Source organism: Pelophylax lessonae (assembly GCF_965119305.1).
Source record: "Pelophylax lessonae genome assembly, chromosome: 1".
Classification (NCBI taxonomy): Eukaryota; Metazoa; Chordata; class Amphibia; order Anura; family Ranidae; genus Pelophylax; species Pelophylax lessonae.
The window spans coordinates 82,678,708-82,699,658 of NC_138768.1; the positions used below are offsets into that span (position 1 = coordinate 82,678,708).

At 41.4% G+C, this 20,951-nt stretch overlaps 1 protein-coding gene across 2 annotated transcripts in view; it reads right to left on the bottom strand.

Moving 5' to 3' along the window:
• Positions 1-219: 219 nt before the first annotated feature.
• DAB2 (DAB adaptor protein 2) overlaps positions 220-20,951 on the bottom strand; it is a gene marked incomplete at its 3' end in the record, with an annotated part of 178,838 nt that continues 158,106 nt past the window's right edge. The window contains exons 12-13 of one of the 2 annotated variants that reach the window (XR_014225589.1): positions 13,690-13,768; positions 220-471 (exon numbers count right to left, since the gene is read on the bottom strand). Coding sequence is in view for 1 of the 2 variants with exons in the window: in XM_082265756.1 (XP_082121882.1) it covers positions 13,712-13,768 (57 nt within the window). Of the gene's footprint in view, positions 472-13,689; positions 13,769-20,951 lie in introns of those variants that run through there. The other variant, XM_082265756.1, reaches the window with a different exon arrangement.

The following is a 20,951-nucleotide window of genomic DNA, read 5'->3' on the forward strand; positions in this document are numbered from 1 at the left end:
ATGTGCCTTCATTGAGAAATGATGAAGATGGGGTGCAGGCTGTCCAACATCCATGGAAGGCTACAAAATGTTTACGGAGATTACATGTGAACATTGAATGACCTATGTAAGTGAATAAAAAAAATGATGCCCACTTTTGTATTACTTTCGGTACTACGTACATATTTTGTTGGCTGATACAGCTAGGGTAAAGGCAAACTCCACTCTAACCAATGTCAGTGTGTTGTATCTGCCCTCCCATCATTACGCTTCTGAGGCAAATGCGTACATGACAGTCTGCCTTCAAAATTCCCAACCCTAACTGATGGGTTCTCTTGTGGCTTATCATAAGGATAATTATGGAAAGATCTACTAAAATGAAATATATTCTGGATTCAGTGCAAACATATTAATTAATGTCATAAAGACAAGGTGATGAAATGGTGCACCCTGGAGTTTTCAGAGTTCAGTTGTTTCCTGCTATGTGCATAGCTGTAACGAGAAAATATAAAAAATATTCAATGTAATAGAATATGCATTTGTATTTAGGCCTTTAAATTTACAACCACATCATCATAATTAGATGACATAATTTTACTGAGGCTTACTGGTCTTTCTATTCCAAAACATAATTTATTTACCATTAGACCTAAATGGGAATCACATTCTGCTGGATAGGAGTGGGCTCCTGCCAAAATTAGCAACTTGTATCTCATGCAGTGCCCTCCTTCAGCGGTGAAATTTCCAGGCTACAATAGCTATTCTGTCTGACACTAATGCCACCTCCCATAACACCTCCCCTAACACCTCCCCTGGGTCCTGGTGTGTTGCATCATCCCCAGAAACTGGCTCTCTTTGTCTGGATGTGCACTGCATGGTGTACATAGAAAAATAAATGTAGGAAGCATGGGACAAAAGGTTTTTTGGCAAAAGAGACTTTATGTGTTTCTTTTGCCAAAAATCACTTGCTTCTTGCAGTTTTTCACAGTGGGACTTTAGTTCTGCTCTCTGGACCTTGGGTGCAGGAGATGCAAAAATTCAGTAAAGTTGTCAGGGCGTATCCCTATGCCTAGTTTCTTGTATGCAGCCACCCACCCACTTCCTTGTCGCTATTACTGGCAAGTCCATCTGTAAAAATGATGGTTGCTTTGTCGTTCAGGAAGAGCTCCTGTGTAAAATGACGCTTGCAGATAAAGTCTGCAAGTGTCATTGAGAAATGCAATGTAACTAGTGGTGCACTGAAATGAAAATTCTGAAACCGAAAAGGACAGTTTTAAAAAAAATGTTTTTAAATGTAATTAATGTGGCTGGCATTTTTGCATTGAAGTCAATAGGATGCAATTTTGCATTGTAGTCAACGGGACATGATTTTGTCCCCCTATTAAAGTCAATAGGGGGCGATTTTACATTAAAGTCAATAGGGGGCGATTTTGCATTGAAGTCAAAAGGATGCCATTTTGCATTGAAGTCAATGAGACGCAATTTTGTATTGAAGTAACTGGGACGCAATTTGGTTTTGAAGTCATTAGGACACAGCATGCCTTTATCATCACCTTTTTTTTCTATCGACAATGACCCTATTTTCGGTCTATATTTTTGGCAGCAATAGATCAGTGCATTCCTATATGTACAGTAACATCAGTATTTTTAGTTTCATTCATATATAAATCAAAAATGTGGCTTTTGATGTGCCTATAACATCAGTTAAAGCAACCTTACAAGTAAAAAAAAAAAATCTTTTTTCAAATTATTATTATACAGGATTTATATTGTGCCAACAGTTTATGCAGTACTTTACAATAGAATAGAAAGAGGGAGACAGTACAGTTACAATACAATAAAATACAAGAGAGTTAGGAGGGCCCTGCTCATAAGAGTTTACAAACCAAGAGGGTGGGCCAAGTGGTACAAAAGTTTTTAACTGAGGGGATGAGCTGATGGCAGTGATAAAAGATTAGTTGGGAGGTGTGATAGGCTTCCCTGAAGAGATGAGTTTTCAGGGATCGCCTAAAGGCAGCTAGAGTAGGAGAAACTATAGGTGGATAGAGTGTCAGGACCAGTACTTGAACCTGCGACCTCCACTGTGTCTGGCAATGACTCTGCTTACTGAGCCACCTTGAATGCTTGACAGCTCCCTGGACAAATCCTTGAACGATCCTGCCGTTAACCTTGAACCCTTTGCACCTCCTAAGAACTTAATGATTTAAGCCATGTCTCTGCACTTCCTGTTTGCCAGAATATTGTGCCTTCAGCAGCCAATATCTCGCTTGCCTCTCCTGCTGCCATCCGTATCTTCACTACCATTCAAAATCGACATTTGGCTTGTTCCTTGACTACGCTTCTGCTTAATCCCAACCTGCAACTACTCGTTACCGACCTATGGCAACTCCTTGACTACGCTTCTACTTGATTACTACCTACTATATCTGCTATCGGACCCTGTCTTGCTCACCTCCTGGTGGGGCGATCCTGAGGACTGCCACCTGGTACTAACACACAGCAAAATCCATCTCCGCCATCAGGAGCACTGGTGAACACAGGTTAGTACTTAGATTCCACACCTCAGGTGAGTCTGCGTCATCTGCCAGAGTGACCTGCCTGTGTTCCTATCCTGCTGGTTCCTGTGTGAGCTGCCACTGCTATAGCTACTGGTCTTCGAGCCTGACCCCTGATCATTAAAGAATATTCTGGCCCAAAACATGGAGGCCACTATAGCAAGCATTGTGACTCCCCTGAGGTAGCAAATTGCTGCGCTGCAAGAATTTGGTGCTACCTGCCAAGGAAGAGTTACTCAACTAGAAGGTGTAGTGGAAAGGCTACAAGAGGAGGATCGTACTCTGCAGTGTCAACTACTGGACTGAGGTGATACTAGCACACATATGAATCAGCCTCTACCATCTAAGTTTAACAGAGACTGCCATCATTACAGAGGTTTCCCTAAATCAGTGTCGTTTATATTTCCAAATGCGCCCTGCTGCATTTCCTTCTGAGAAAAGGAAGGTAACCTTTATTCTTGAACTACTGACTGGAGAAGCTCTAGCTTGGGCCTCCCCATGTATTGAACAGGACAGTGCCACTTTAAATAATCTGCAGACTTTTTTGACTGCAATAAATCAGGTTTTTGATGATCCCAACCGCTGTGCTACAGCTGAAGCAAAGCTGCATAGTCTGAGGCAGGGTAAACGCTCTGTCGCTGAGTACACAGCAGAATTCAGATGTTGGGTCACAGGTACTACTTGGAACCCTTCTGCACAAAAGAGCCAGTTCCGCAGAGGCTTTCTGAACAGGTAAAGGATGAGCTTGCTAGAGTTGAGACTCCTAATGATGCAAGTAAGGGTGGCAAACATTTCTCTGCTACTCCATTTGTTCAGCAGGATTTCAAAGTTGCTCCGCATTCTAACACTCCTGAGCCAATGCAGGTAGATGCAATTAAGAGATCCATTTCCATTCAGGAGAAAGAAAGAAGACGTTCTGAGAACCTATGTCTTTACTGAGGAGATTCTGGTCTGTACGCAATTAACCGTCCTAACAAAGTTAGAAGAACAATTGCGCCGGTTGATGTGATCATGCCTGAACAAATAAACTCCATTAGCCAGTCTATCTCCCCATTGGTCCAGGAAGAAAATAAGGTAAATTCTTCACTACCTAATTTTTTTCCTCCCTATTAAACTTATCTCTGAGGGCCTTGAGATTCCTTGCTCTGCTATGCTGGACTCTGGTGCAGGGGGGAACTTTATGGTCATAGACTTTGCCAAAAACAATACGATTCAGACAAGAAATAAATCTGCCCCTATCAATATAGAGACAGTGGATGGTTCACACATAACTTCAGGACCTGTTACTCATGAAACAGTCCATCTAGTTCTCCAATTTGAGGCTGACCATCGCGAGACCAACAGTTTTAAGTTAATTAAGTCACCTACATTTCCGGTGATCTTGGGCATCCCTTGGTTCTCCACCCATAATCCCTCAATCAATTGGGAAGCACGGGTTATAAATTTTACATCTCCCCATTGCGAGGAATATTGTAGAGAGCCTTGTCCAATTAGTTCTCCACCGATTAAGGAGTCGCAGTTGGATGTGGTTACAGCACAGTCATATCCCAAACTGCCTCCACAATACCATGAGTTTCAGGATGTCTGTGAGAAGAAGAACGCCGGCCAGTTACCCATATGATTGCCCCATTGAGCTACTCCCAGGGGCAGAAATACCTTTTGGCCACCTTTTTAGTCTTTTAGAACCTGAATTAAAGGTGCTCAGGGAGTGGCTTGATGAAAGTTTAGAGAAGGGGTTTATTAGACACTCAACATCCCCTGCTGGAACAGACATGTTCTTTGTTGAAAAGAAAGACTTCACCTTACGTCCATGCATTGATTACAGGCACATTAATAAAATTACTATCAAAAACTGTTATCCTATCCCGTTGAGCTCTGAAATGTTGGAAAGACCTTGTTCTGCCAAAATTTTTACAAATCTTGACTTACGGGGGCATTAAACCTTGTTCATATCCATCAAGGAGATGAATAGAAAACCGCCTTTAGAACCAGATACGGACATTTCGAGTCCTTGGTTATGCCTTTTGGTCTTTGTAATGCCCCTGTAACTTTTCAACACTTCATCAACAATGTTTTTCGAGATCTGTTGGTCCAGTTTGTAGTTGCTTATTTGGATGACATCCTCATTTTTTCCAATAACCTAAAGGAGTATGGCAAGCATGTTTGCACTGTCCTTGAAAGATTAAGGCAGAATCAACATTATATCAAATTGGAGAAATGTGAGTTTGAACAAACCCAGATCCAGTTTCTGGGGTATATTATTTCTCCAGATGGAGTAAGCATGGATCCTGAGAAGATTAAAGCAGTAGTAGATTGGCCTGTCCCTGGAAACATTAAGGCAATCCAACGATTCTTCGGGTTTGCCAATTTCTACAGGAAATTCATAAGAAATTTCTCTAAGGTGATCGTCCTGATTACACAGCTGACAAAGAAAGGGGAGCCTTTTGTGTGGTCACCTGATGGTCAGGTTGCTTTTGCCAAGTTAAATAGTCTTTTCACTTCTGCACCAGTATTGCTCCTGAGCTACATTTTGTAGTGGAAGTGCATGCTTCTGATTCTGAGGTGGGAGCTATTCTTTCTCAATGAAGCGGTAAAAAGATGCAGCTTCATCCTTGGGCTTACTTCTCTCGTTTAATGTCTTCAGCCATGAGGAATTACGACATAGAGAAAAAAGAGTTACTGGTAATTAAGGAAGCCTTTTCTGAATGGAGGCATCTGCTGGAAGGTACCAAGAATCCTGTGACCATTCTCACTGATCACAGAAATCTAGAATTAATTTGTTCAGTCAAAAGATTGTCTTTTAGACAAGTACTTTGGTCGCTGTTCTTTTCTAGATTTAATTTTATTATCTCGTATCGACCTGGGTATAAGGCTGATGCCTTATCACGGATGTTGTCGGGGCCTTTCCAGGAAAACCACTCTGAATGCACAATCCTGCCTCAAAAGAACTTCCTAGGTGCTACAAGTTCAGAGGCATTCTTGAGTCTCCTCAAAGAAGGGGAAAAGCATGACATACTCCTCAATAATCCTCCTATGGACATCAACCTTGAGTTCAGAATGGCTTTTGGATTCAAACAAATCACCTCTATGTACCTGAGTCTGCTCGGGTTGAAGTCCTCCGGTTGATTCATGACTCAAAACTTGCTGGACATTTTAGAGTTTCTAAAACAGAGGAACTTTTATCACGTTCCTTTTGGTGGCCTGGGTACAAGAAAGACGTTAAAAGGTATGTAGCCTTGTGCCTGACCTATGCACACAATAAGACACCCCCAGCTTCTCCTTTGAGGTTGCTCCCAACACCCCCTATCCAATCAAGACCCTGGAGGCCAATTTCTATGGACTTTGTGGTTAATTTACCCCCTCAAAATGAATGACCACTATCTTGGTAGTCGATGACCACCTCACCAATATGGCTCACTTTATACCGTTTAAGGGGGTACCCTCTTCTGAGCAAACTGCAGAGTTGATGGTTGGAGAAGTCTTCAGACTACATGGAATTCCTGAAGACGTTGTGTCAGATCGGGGAGTACAGTTTACTTCAAAGTTTTGGAAAAGCTTTTGCTCAGCTTTAGGAGCAGCAATCAACCTGTCTTCTGCTTTTCATCCTCAGTCTAATGGTCAAACCAAGAGGACCAAGCAAACTTTAGAACAGTACCTTCAATGTTTTGTTAGTTATCTTCAGGATGACTGGGTGTACTATCTTCCCACGGCAGAGTTTTCTTACAACAATTCTAGACATAGCTCAACCTCTCAAAGTGCGTTTTTCTTAAACAATGGGCATCATCCAGTTTTTTGTCCTGATCTCCTTATCTCAACTCCAATTCGTGCTGTAGCCAACAGATTAACTATGCTGAAAGAGATTCGGGATAAACTGATTGAGACTTTGAGGGAGGCTCAGGAATGTTACAAGAAGACTGCTGATAGACATCGCCGATCACTTCCTACCTTTCAGGTGGGTAACAAAGTTTGGTTATCAACCAAAAACTTGAAGGTCCATGTTCCATCTGCAAAATTGGGACAAAAGTTTGTGGGACCCTTCCAGATTTCTGCTCAGATCAACCCAGTCACTTTCCGTTTAAAACTTCCTGACAGTATGAAGATTCATCCAGTTTTTCACGTATCGCTACTCAAACCATTTAAGGAAAATCCTTTTTCTGAAAGAATTCTTCCACCTCCTCCACCTGTTGAAGTACAGGGTGAAGAAGAATTTGTGGTGGAGAGAATTCTTCACTCCAGGATCTTTAGGAACAAATTACAGTATCTGGTTCAATGGAAAGGATATGGTTCAGAAGAAAATTCTTGGGAGCCTGAAGAAAATGATCATGCCCCTAGATTAACAAGGGAATTCCACATAATAATAATAATCTCTATGTTTCCTCTTAAACCTAGTCCTAAGACGTCCAGTGGACATCCTGGGAGGAGGGGAGTACTGTCGGTCTTGAACCTGGGACCTCCACTGTGTCTGGCAATGACTCTGCTTACTGAGCCACCTGGAATGCTTGACAGCTCCCTGGACAAATCCTTGAATGATCCTGCCTAGAACCCTTTGCTCCTCCCATGAACTTCCTGATTTAAGCCATGTCTTAGCACTTCCTGTTTGCCAGAATATTGTGCCTTCACCAGCCAATATCTCACTTGTCTCTCCTGCTGCCGTCCATATCTACTATGTTAGTACATCGATTTCCCCCTACTATTGTTCTCTGACAGGGGATCTATTGGCTGAGAGCGCTGATCGGAAGCCGATCAGCTGCTGGTTTTTCAGCATGCCCGGATTGGGTTCTGTCAGACCGACTGCCATACACACGGTCGAATGTCGAATGCCCTATATAAATCTGCCCTCCAAAAATACATAACCTGCCTCCATGCTGCCAAACAAACCTACTTAATATCTTGTAATCTATTCCTCGATGGCTTTTCTCTACCTTTAAAGCCTAGTATACATGGGCCGAATGTCGGACGGTTTTTACTGAACTGGCCGATGCCGCCTGACATTAGGCCCATGTATATATCTAGAAGGTGGAGTATTGGACCCAAAAATATCAACTTCTCGCCTCCTTCTTTTTGTTCTCCTCCATATCTGGCAATTTTATGGACTGGGGAACTGCATCTTCCATGAAATTTTCCCTTTCGCCCCTCACTACTCCGCTGGTGGTCTCGGCGATTTATGGCACTGTTCTTTCAGGAGGCCCTAACTGCTTCCAGACCTTCCCTGTTAAGATGTCGGTAGGGGTACGCCATCAGGAGTGGATATCCATCCTTATCCTACCTAAGGCCTCAACCCCTATTGTATTGGGCCTTCCTTGGTTACAGCTCGATTCTCCACACGTTGACTGGACTTCTGGGCAGATCCTGGCTTGGAGTTCCTCTTGTTTCTCGTCCTGCCTACTCAAGGTTGCCCCAAAGGAGAGTTTTCCTGTTGCCACTACATAAGTACCTTCTGCTCTTCCCGCTGCATATAGCCATTTCTGGGATGTTGTGACAGGAGTCACTTTGGGCATGGGGGTTGTGGACCCCAGATTCCTTTAAAGAGGTTGGGAGGCACCATGTCCAGCCTTGTGTGGCTTTCTTATGTTTAAGTCACCCTGCATCTTTTATGGATGCAGGGTGACCGGGAGGGTGGTGTACACTGAGAATATGGTTTGGACTATTACAAATGGGACAGTCACATTCAGGAATAATGTCCCCCTTTGTAAAATGACAATGTTATTCCCTGTATAGTATGAGGTCTCTGGACAGGAAGTACCACTCCTAATATGGTCATTCCAGGAAGTTCAATGAGGAGTCGGACTGTCTGAGGTGGCTCTCCATTCACCTATTGTCGGGTGTGCTAATGAACTTGTCTGCTGTCTGCTAAGAGATGTATTGACACTCAGAGCAATGTGTATTGAGGGCTCGTTAGGGAACCATTGTTCTGTGTCTGGCTATTGTGAACAATGATTGCACCCTGGGGGCTTCTGTCTCCTTGCACATGGCAGTCCTTCTGGTCAAGCTATCTTGACCAAGCTGGGGAACTGCAGGTACTGTGCAATTGACCAATGGGAAAGCGGTTGTTGGGGGAAGGGTGTTCCAAATTCTGTATAAAAGTGTGCTGTGTTCTTCCAATAAATGTTGGTGTTCCTGTTTTAACCTCAACGCGGAGCCTTGTCTCGTTATTGGGGGGGATTTATTGTATGCCGTTCCAGTTTGACTGCTAGGAGTGTAAACCCTTCATATGGTTTTTCCATTCAGCTGTATGCAGCATTCATAAGGTTCCAGCTACACTGTTTGCATCATTCCTTGGTTTCCAGTTCGGGAGTTTGGTGTCCTGCAAGTAGCTGTGCCTGTAGCTCTGGAAGGGGAAGATCTCCTAAACGGTTTTAACCCTTTTGTGTCCGGGGTGCAGTAACAGATGTGTTCTGCAGAAAATCAGCTGAGGTGCTTCCTCCTCACAGGTCCTTTGACTGTGCTATTGACCTTGTTCCCGGAGAAACTCTGCCCAAGGGTCGTACCCACCCCCTGTACATCCCAGAGACCCAGTCTATGTCGTAGTATGTTGCTGAAAATCTTGAAAAAGGATTTATCCAGAAATTCTCTTTGCCTGCAGGAGCAGGGTTCTTTTTTGTTGCCAAGAAAGATGGTACTTTAAGACCCTGCAATGACAATTGAGGCCTGAACACAGTTACAATAAAAAATTGATGCCCCTTACTAGGGATTGAACGATTATCGGAAAAAGCCGATATATATCGAGGGCCGATATGCATTTTTCCCGATATATCGGAATTGGCCCTGGAGTTTACCGATATTGGCAATATTTCAGGAAAGTGCATGTGCCGGAGTTACTTACAGAATGCCAAACGTCTGAATCCCAGACAGGCCAGGTGGAGTCTTTTCTTTTCCCATTTAATTTCACTATTATATACAAACCTGGCTCCTGCAACAGTCGGGCTGATGCACTCTCTAGGTCATTTGAAACTCTTGATGAGGAGCTCACCTCTGAACCTGAGCCGATCATTCCTACCTCATGCATTCTTGCCCATTCTACCACTCTGGAGTCAAAAATCCTCCAAGCAAGCTCCTGATGGTCTTCTGATGGCCTTGCCCATTCCTAGGAAGCCCTGGTCTCACATTGCCATGGACTTTATCACTGATCTCCCACTGTCTGAGAATAATATAGTCATTTGGGTGGTAATTTGATCGGTTCTCCAAGATGGCTCATTTTGTTCCTCTTCCTGGTCTCCTTTCTGCTCCAGCTCTGGTTCTCATTTAGGTTCAAGAAATCTTCCACCTCCATGGGGTTCCATCCCATATTGTTTCTGACAGGGGTGTCCAATTCACATCTCCCTTTTGGAGAGCCTTTTGCAAATTCCTCAATATTATGTTTTGATTTTTCCGCTTCTTACCTCCCTCAATCCAATGGACAGGCTGGGAGCGTTTATCAGGAGTTAGAGGTCTTTCTCCGCACTTTAGTCTCTACTCATCATGATGATTGGTTCTCTCTACTCCCGTGGGCAGAATTCTCTTGCAATAATCATGTTAACATCAGTTCTTAGAAGACACCCTTTCCCACATTTTATGAAAGACGCTTTCAGCTCCCTCTTCCTATAACCTGTTCTCTGGACATTCCAGCTTTGGCTACTGTTCAAGAATCATTCAATTATATTTGGGGTGACATTCATGATTCTCTCCGGACAATTGCTGACATATTTAAAGGTTTTGCTGACCTTCACAGGCGTAAGCCGCCTTCTCTAAAGCCAGAAGACAAAGTCTGGCTTTCCACCAGCAATATCAAGCTTTGGGTTCCTTCTCTGAAATTTGCCCCAAGATTCATATGCCCATACACTATAATTTCTGTTTGTTTTAAACTTCAGATCCCTAAAAGCCTCAAGATATCAAACTCCTTTCATGTTTCCCTTCTGAAGTCTTTAGTCCTCAATAAGTTCTCTCATTCTCTCCCTACTTACCGGTCTATGGAAATAATCGGGAGTATGAGGTTAGTAAAATTCTGGATTCCTGGCTCTGTAAAGGCATTTTTCAGTATCTCGTGCATTGGAAAGGTTTTGGTCCTGAGGTTTTGGATCCCTGCATCTGATGTCTTTGTGCCTCTTCTTTTAAGGAGGTTTCATTTGAGGTTCCCCTCCAAGCCTGGGCCCATTGGGGTGAGGGGGAGGCCTCGTAAGAGGGAGGTACTGTCATAAATCTGCAGAAATGTTTCATGCCCTGACTGTCTGCTTACCTCTCTGGTCTGTGTTTCAGCTTTAGGGACTGTGCTCTCACACCTGTGTGTTTAAGTAATCTTCTCCCAGCATGGCTCCCCCCCAGCCTCTAACAGGAAACACTATATAACCCGTGCAATGCAAGCCAGCCTTTCCCGAGCAACAATTGTGAGAAGGTTTCCCTGAGTGTTTTTTGCCATGTGCTCTAGATCTGATCTACTTGTTCTGACTTTGGCTCGATCTCCTGGCCATCCTGTCTACTTGTTGCTAGGACCTTCGCCTCGTCCTTCTGACCATCCCTGTCTGCTTGTTTCCCTGACCTTTGGCTTGTTCTCCAGACTACCCCTTGGACTGCTACTTCCTCTGTATCCACCAGAGCCAGCCGTGAGCATGAACTGGGAGGCCCTGGGGGCCACAACCTGGCGTCAGCTGCAGCCAAGTCCATCCTCCCCATCAGGGGCTCGGGTGAAATCCTTCTGGCTCTTGGACACTGTGCCCTGGGGAATCTTTTGCTCTAGCTCCCTGTCTAGGACCTTGGCTGCGACCCTGTGTCAGCCATGGGTTCACAACCTCCTGGGTGCGTTCCCATCACTTGGTCCCGCAGGTGATGCTAACAGTCATTTAGGAGCATGGCAATATATCTTGAGATTTCTTGTGTTGTCAGTTTGCCAATGTTGTAATGGTCCGGGCCTGATTCTGCATGTAGTTAGAGGAGCAAGTGTGTCCAGCGAGGATGAGAGTGAACTGTTGCCAGAAGTGGTCAGGTCAGGACAGGACAGGGGAAAGATTTTGTCAAAAAGATGGTAAGTAGCAGTATAGAGAAGAGAAGGGTTAAAGTGGCAAAGGTTTCTACAAGTAATCGTTACTATTAACCCTAGTCAAAGAAAGTGAGGAAGGGTTAAAAAATTCTGATCATGTTATTTTTGATGTCCATGCAAAATGACACATGCACCCCCCTCCCTTTCCCCATTTCTTGTATGAGAGTCACAGAGACAGGAAATGAGGAAAAATATACATTTTTATTTATTTCTATCTCTAGCTACTGCTAAATGAAAATGTTTCTTTAAATTTTCATTCATTTTGCTATTTTTTCAGTGTTGCATTAAAAAAAATACGCAAAACTGAAAAAAAAAAACATTTAATTTCTAAACTTTTCAATACCTTGTACCAGAAATGTTTTTGTTTCCCTGATTTAGGTATTTCTGGGAATAAATGCATTATGGCTACTAGGTGGTGCAGATGATATAGTATATATATTACATACACTATATTACCAAAAGTATTGGGACCATTGCCTTTACACCTACATGAACTTTAATAGCATCCGAGTCTTAGTCCGTAGGGTTCAATATTGAGTTGGTCCACCTTTTGCAGCTCTAGCAGCTTCAACTAAATATATAGTGTTGGAACCACAGCATACAGAATAGCCTTGACATGGGCACTGCAGCATGTATTTTCAAATGTGTGCAACAAAACCCTCTGTTTTTATTGTAAATTGTTAGAAAGGGGCAATTTGGTGTGTATGCAGGCTAGCTGGTAAGTGTGCTGGGAAAGTTTTGCTTGTTTGTGATGTGTGTTGCCCTTCCATGTGCACCTTAATGCAAAAGTTAATTATAAACTGGGGTGACTTTGTATACAAAATCGGCGCTAAAAATACACAGATAAAAAACCGACAAATGCCATACAACTAATATATAAATAAAATCTAATTATGAGTAGGAATGTGCTGATATGTGCAACATACTTCGATAAAAAATCACAACATAGCATACATCAAGTCACGTTATTTGTGATGCAACACGTCGGGGGAGACAGGTGACGTCAATTCTGGTTCTTCAGCCGAGACCGGAAGTCTCATATTCAGATACCACACATTTTCTATTTTTTAACTGTGAGTTGCTATATTTTTAAATAAATGTATACTTTGATTTACTACACTATGGTGTTGCATGTTTGTTTTTCATGAGCTGATTGCTGCCCTTATCACTTGGAAGTAATCTATCCCCTGCAGTAAGCTAACCATCATTCCTGTAGAGGATATGTCTCATTCTGGGATTAAATTGAATGCTATTATTACATTGAGGTGAGCGGCCACTGCACCTATAGGTGGTTACTGGTTTGCTGGTTTCCTGGGATCTTCTTATTTTTGCACAGAAGACATTTTTTCTTCCTTTGATGATCATCACTAACTGATATTGATGTTATAGACACTGACTTTTATATATTTCGATTTTTCCATATATTTGTGGTTTTCTACTGCAGATTTATTTTTGGATATTTTTTTCACACTCAGTGCGCTATGTATTCTATGTGATTTTTTTTTTTTTTATTGAAGTGTGTTGCACATATCAGCACATTCCTGCACATAATTTGATCTTATTTATATATTAGTTGTATAGCATTTGTATGAGCGCCGATTTTGTATAAAAAATAACTTAATTATTTATTGTATGTGGTGACACTACAAAAAATCGGCTGCTATTACCCTGTTCCACACAGTTATCTATCCTTTTCTTTATCTACTCACTCACTGGTTCATTATCCCTATCTATAAACTGGGGGGGTTGCTATCTTTTTATATAGCTCTTTTTGGGGCCACCATTTCTACTTTTATGTACATAGTAGAGAATATTGTTAGGAGGTCTTGCATGCTTATGGGATTGTACCCATATCGATGCACTTAGAGCATCACAATTGAGAAATGTACATGATAACTTTTTTATTTGCACTAGCAGTTCAGGACAAAGTCTTGGGGATCTACCCTACTCCTTCCTAGACCAGGACTGCTAAAAGCTTGTCGCTTAAAATGTAACTGTTAGTGCAAATAAAAGAGTATCATGGACAATTATCACCGTCTCTTCTTTTTTTGTTTTTTTGATTTACTTCTTTAGAGAAATGAAAAAAAAAAAATATCTAAGTGAACAAAGGCTATACTGAGAGTCAAGAAATGTAAAATTACTTACAACAAACAGTACAGACACATTCTTAAGCAAACGGATTTCCAAATGGATCCCCAAATGGATCAGAAGATGTTAAGGGTTTCTGAAAAAAAGAAGATTTTACAGGGACACCATCATTTATAAAATAAAAACATTATAAAATAAAAACATTTTTTTATGTATTTAAAAATGTTGCTGTTGCTGTAAGTACTTAAAAAATGTCCGCTGGAAGTTGGCTTCAAGAAAAAAGAAAACAAATGCAGCCACCATATCTAATGATTGGTAAGCTGCAAAATATTACATTTTTGGTTTTGTGTTTATTGTTGCTCTAATGCTGAACTCAGGGAACAAAATCTATTTTGGACCATTTGCCAAAAAATGAACCTTATTGATGCCTGTCTCACATTTTGCAGCTTCTCAATTCAGTAAAACTAGTTCTCATTCAGTCCCCACATTACTGAAAGCACTGAGCATCCAGCATTGAGACCTGTAGTTCCAGCTGTAGTGCTGATAGGACAAGGGGCCGCATGCTCGGCAGCTCCTCTATTCAGAAAAGGCAGTGTATTCTTTTTATTTAATGCAAGGTTTTTTGTTATTGGAGGAGGGGAATTCGTGACATTTATCTACCCCTCCTCCAACTACAAAAAGCCTTGCATTCAGGAAAAAAAGAATCAAGGCATTTTCTGAATAGAGGAGGTGCGGAGTGAGCGACCGGCTGCGATAATTTGCACTTGAGACGACAAATCTCAGCCAGACATGCTGAATAAAAGTACAGAGCAGCAGTCATTAACATTCGACAGGCATCAAAAGAGGTTAGAGGTCATTTATTTTTGTATAGCAAATTGCCCAAAATTATTATTTTTTTTTTTTTTTGTCGGAATTGGAGAAGAGGAACCAGCTGCCAGAGACAAAAATAATTTTGCATAAAATATTTAACACACTGGTATACATCAATGCAAGCTAGATGCCATCAGAAAGAAATCAAAGTAATAAAAAGTTTGGCGTGCAACCAATTACTTTAACACCAGGATTTAGTCTGATAAAATGTACCAAGGGTTTTATAGCTAATATTAATGAGGACTGGAGAAACAGAAACCCCATGGCTTGAGTCTCTTACAATTTTGAAGGCTTTAGACTATTTTTACTCTAGCTCAGGGGTCTTCAAACTATGGCCCCCCAGTTGTTCAGGAACTACAATTCCCATCATGCCTAGTCATGTCTGTGAATGTCAGAGTTTTACAATGCCTCATGGGATGTGTAGTTCTGCAACAGCTGGAGGGCCGTAGTTTGAGGATCCCTGCTCTAGCTGATCGGGAGTTATAAGAGGTTTGCAGGTATTGAAGGAAATCATTTTTAAAGCTTCATCTACATAAAATGTATTTTAGATAATACTAAAAGATAGAAGCCAACACCTTATGACTACCTAGCCCAGGGAACAGACACTGGATGTTGTATGGTTGCATGAACAGAATAATTTTATGATCCTTATCCTCCAAGTGCTGTTGTGAGACAAAGCCTACCTGGTCTTAATAGATTAGAGAATTTAGAGACATGTTATTGTGATCTCACGAATTGTGTTTAGTAGCTTGAGGTCATATTTATAAGCAGTAATGGCTTGTAGTTCTGTGGTTTCTCCAGGGGGTCCTTTCCTTCTCTGGTGGTCACAACAATATACTGTATGGCAATTGTGAGAAAGGATGTAGGCTTGGGTCAGTTTTGAGTTGATGAAATAAATTAATTAGATTGCAAAATGGGGGAAATTATGTCACCCATTATTCTGTTATCAAGAATTGCGTCTAGTAGCTTGATATACTGTTTAGCAGCAGTACTGACTTGTTCCTCCAGGGGGTTATTTTTTTGTCTGGGGATCATAGCAAGTATGTGAAGAAGGATGTAGACTTGGGTGAGATTTGAGTTAATTAAACAAATGAATCATATGGCAAAATGGGGGAAATTGTTTCTGAAAACGTTTTTAACTAGAGTACTGGTAAACTGTGGAGGCCCGGCACTTGGATAGCCTTCTAGACTTATTTTATAGTGATGCTAGGTTTCATAACTTCTCAAAGTTAAAATGAGGAGCTGGATAGTTGGAGAATTCTGCTTTTCAGCTTTGGAATGACAATCTTTTTCTTTGGCCCATCACCATTTGGAATGAGACTGTATTCTAGGAGAACTTAAGGTGGAAACTCAGCAGAAAAGAATAAGTATAAACTGTCATGTAAAGATCCAAATCATAAATGTATCAGTAAGCAAGTTTTTATTTTAGGTTGGCTGTGGATATTGTAGAGTGAATTTTTTAGATCATATGGTCTCTTTAAAAGAGATGATATGCAAGGTCCAGGCCATGTGCATGAGTTAACATACAAATTGATTACGAAAGCCAAACTATTGACACAGACTGGAAACATTTTGCCAATTCTGTTTCAACTACTTTCTCTCATCTACTTAGAAAAATCATGGAAAGATTATATGGGGATAAAAGAAATATGCAATACAGTATGGTCTGAAAAATATCATTTAAACTTTCTGGGGGCTTAAAGTTTTGCATGACCAAGGTTTTTTATTCACATGGGGTAAATGGCGTGGATTACGGCTGAAGAGGAATGAATATATTTTGCTAATGTAGGAATATTCTTATTGTCCAATGTACTGTCAAGAAAAGTGGGTCAATTACGAATTGCATTTTGACTTTAGCCAAACAATGTGGTTTATATTTTAATACTTTGTGATGTATATGTTTTCTTGAACCCATATTTTTAAGTAAGTGCTTGTAATGATTTAGTTTAAGTTTCTAATATTTACATATTTTACAAACAGTAACCTTTGGCATGTCTTTTACTAAGTGTTTTGGACATAAATCCTTAAAAAAATGGAGCAAAGACAAGCGTCTTTATTGCCCAAAGCAGCCTTCAGTTGTCTTTAGGGGTGCCTTGGAAAAATGCCTGGAAAGTTTCTCAAAAAATGTATACAAGCCAGTGGATGGATGAAAACTGCCTATTAGTTACAAAAAGCCACAAGTTTTCATTGTGCACCATAACAAGCTTCCAGCCGCCTGTGTCTTAACAACCAATGACATCTTCAGTTGATAAAGAGGATGTTGGGCACTTGCACAGCATTCTTGTTTGCCTTTTCCTGCCCTTCTTCATCAGTTCTTGGATCACATTAGTTGAGTGAGGGAGAGGAGAAACATTGGAATTCTAATCTGTACAAGTATGCAAAGGTGTGTTTGGTTTGGAAGAATAATCTTCTCTAACGTTTGGCATTCTACGTTTGTGGTTGTTGCTGCATTATGTAAAACTTTTAGTTTAGTTTTTTTAAACTTTAGAATGGGGTGCCTCAAGATTGTGCAGAATTTTAAAGGGTGCCTTGACTGAAAAAAAGGTTGAAAAACACTGGCTCGAAGCATTAAACACTCCTTTACTGGATGCATATTGCCCCTATGCCAAAAATGAAACCCAAGAGCCACAATTGACCCTTTGATGCTTCATGTATGGTCCCAAAATTAGGAAGGGAGCACTGATTTGCAAAGGGGCTGCAGCAATGTGAGTGATCTCTCGCAGTTTCTGGAAACATGTCCCTAGTATCTGAATGTCTCATGAAAACAGGTTTCCAACAATAGTTGTAACATGTCTGCAGTCTGAGCATTATTACCTCTAGGTGTCTGCAGGCTCTGACAGTCCTCTCTAGCATTACATATACTACTTTCAGGGGCATTATCTGGTAATTTGTGCTGTAGGGCACCTATACCTTTTAATGCCCCTCTCCCCCATTTATATAAATACAAGAGAAACCCTAAATCATAGAGGTTGAAGGACTCCATGTGAATTAGGGAAATATGTATAACTAAACAAAGATTGTATAATAAATATGGCACAAGTGCAAATTGTGAAAGTAAACCTTAAAGCATTGGCCTGCTCCATTAATAATACAAAGAAGCTCATGCTGCATTACTCATCCTATCTCCAGCACTGTCTACCCCCAAACTCACTACTCCATGATCTAGCACTGGTTCTCTTCAACCAACTTTCTGACAGCCCAGGGTACTTAGGACCCATCCCTTGGGAATAGGTTGCCAAGCTGCCCTGGGCTCATGGGAGAATTCTGCAGAGAGTGGTGCCATACAGTTAGATGGTGCTGCCTTCTGCAATATCAGTCACCTGCTCAGCAATTGAGGAAGTAGAGGACCTATTACACCGTGTGACCAAACCAAGGATCCATACGAAGACATATGTATAAAAAAAGTTCTACACATGGAAGGGATGAGCAACCTTGGAATGGGTTTTTAAGTGGCACAACTAGGGCTCCACTCCTTGGCTGTAGGCTGCCACTGCTGTTTCCAAAATCAGCAAATTTCAGGGCTGGCATGTGTGGTGCTGGAACCAGTGGTCCCTCTGTATACCAGTCTAATGCTGTGTTCACTGTGCCAGACAGCAGCTGTCCTTGTTTCATTTTAGAAGCTCTTTCCTATTTATTGTAACTGAAAAAAGTCAGACTGACTGCAAAATATGGACTTTCACCTCTGATCAGCAAACAGGCTATTTATTTTGCAATTTCGAAAGAGTTCCTTAGTAAAACTGGTGTCCATTAACTAATAAATGCTGTATGCAGAGAAAATACCACAGAAAGACCTAATAAAAATTCTCATAAAGGCATATTTATTAAGAATTTGCCACATATTTATCCCTCTGTGTCTGAAACGTGTTGGAAGTGGGGTGCTGAGAAAGGGGACAGGTTAAATCTATTTTGGTCCTGCCCGGTTCGCAGTACTTTTTGCAATGGAGTATATGCGACCATGCAAAAATTTACTGACAGGACAGTACCTTTTACGCCTTCCTTTTACCTACTGCACCACAATGAGGTACCACTGTCCATGTATAAAAAAAATTGTTGGTAAGGCACCTAGCTAACGATTTTGCCAATTGTTTCCTGTGGAATAAACACACTCCATTTTTGATCTTTATCGGAAGTGCGGTCATTCCTTCTTGCTTCACCTAGCTAACGCTGCCTGGGCAAGTATTCCATCTTTATGGAAGTCGGTGCATCCGCCTACTCTAGGGCAATTGATCCTTAACGTGCAGGACAATAAGGAAATGGAAAGTCTGACCAGCTCCTTCAAAGATACAACTGAAAGGTTTACTAAAACGTGGTTCTATTGGCTTGAATTTTCCTGTACAGGTAATTTCAAAAAGATTCTGGCAGTATATTCTCCTGAACTTCTACACTCTCCTTAGATCGTTGACCCTCTATGTTCTTGAATCCTATTTGTCTGCTGGGCGTAAATACTTTAGACGATCCTTCCCTCCCCTCCTTTTTTCTCCACCTTCTTTTTTTTTTCTTTTCTTCTTCTCTCTCCCTTTCCTTCCTTTTTATGCTTACACTTCTCATATTGTCTAACCCGTTTACCCCTCCACATTGCTTTGGGTTTCATGGTGGGCTATTGATTAAAAAAGGATTAAGTCTCTTGAAATCTGTTGGGCTATACTTTTGGCCCAAGATGGGTTCATGTTGTACCTATGTTGAATATCCAAGTCTTATGGTGGTATCCTAATGGTACCCTTCCTGAATTTGTATGTGGATGGTTAGCTCTATGTATCTTGTGTATTTCTACATTTTTATGCTTATTGTAATTGTGAAAACGTTCTATAAATAAAGAATGCATTAAAAAAAAAAAAAATGTTGCCACATTTAATGGATAAAAACTCAATGACATTCGCTAACATCTGTTGTTCAATGGGAATATGTAGTTATTGCAACACTAAGAATGCCACAACCATCTGCACATTTAGAGGAAAATCAACGTACATTCGCTAATATATGTAGTTCCTATATTGGCAGAGCTACTTAGTGTGTATAATGCATTTTTTTTCCTGATTGAGATATTTTTGGAAATAAAAAATGCATTGTGGCAACTAGGTGGCACTGAAGATATAGAAACTACATATAATAGGGAAAATACAGGGATTTTTGTTCTGACTGTGCAAATGTTTGTCACATTCACGCATTTAGTGTGTTATACACAGACCCCCTAAATGTCACATTTATAGCACATTTGCTGGGCACTTTTTAAAATAACCTTCACCATGCTGAGATAGCAAAATTAAAATAAAATGTTGTAATAGGAATTAGGGATGATCGAACGGTGCTGTGTTAAACAACATTGCTGCATAGCCGATTGCTTGTAAAGCTCCATATCAGCAGAAGAGCAGTCCGCTTACAGACACATTGTCAGTGTAGTTAGAAATACAGCGATTGTGCAGTTTAAGTTAGAAAAAAAAAAAAATGTAAAGGAACAGTGTCAGTTAGAAATTATCTTCTGCTGTATGGAGCTGTTCTTTTAGTGTGAGGAAAGGGATATGCAGTGTAGAAGAACAGAGTCCTTCAAAAGTCTTTGTTTATGTAGTGCCAGAGCTGGTGGTGGTGACATTGTACGGTGGTTCCTATAACTGACACCAATGACCCTGCATTAAAGGCACTGTGTATTGCTCTGGCACTACATAACCACTTGCCTTCTGTGCACTTAAACCCCCTTCCCATCCATACCAATTTTTAGCTTTCAACGCTCTCACACTTTGACTGACAATTGCGCGGTCATGCTACACTGTACCCATATGAAATTTTTATCATTTTTTTCCACAAATAGAGCTTTCTTTTGGCGATATGTAATCACCTCTGGGTTTTTTATTTTTTACAAAAAAAAAGAAAAAAGACAGAAAATTTTGAAAAAAAAAAAAGTTTTTCTTATTTTCTGCGAGTAAATTTTGAAAATAAAATTTTCTCCTTCACTGATGTGCGCTGATGAGGCGGCACTGTTAGGCTGCACTGATGGGCACTGATGAGGTGGCACTTATGGGCACTGATGAGGTGGCACTTATGGGCACTGATGAGGAGGTACTAATATGCCGCACTGATGAGCACTGATAGGCGGCACTGATAGGCGGCACTGCTGAGCACTGATAGGCGGCACTGATGAGCACTGATAGGCGGCACTGCTGGGCACTGAGAGGTGGCACTGCTGGGCACTGAGAGGTGGCACTGAGAGGTGGCACTGCTGGGCACTGAGAGGCGGCACTGACGGGTGGCACTGATGGGCACTGATAGGCGGCACTGATGGGGACTGGCGGATGGCACTGATGGACACTGACGGGTGGCACTGATGAGCACTGATGGGCGGCACTGATGAGCAATGATGGGCAGCACAATCAGTGCCCACACTCAGTGCCCATAGTGCTGCCAGTCAGTGCTCATCAGTGCCTAGATGAGCAAGCACTGATGGGCACTGACTGACA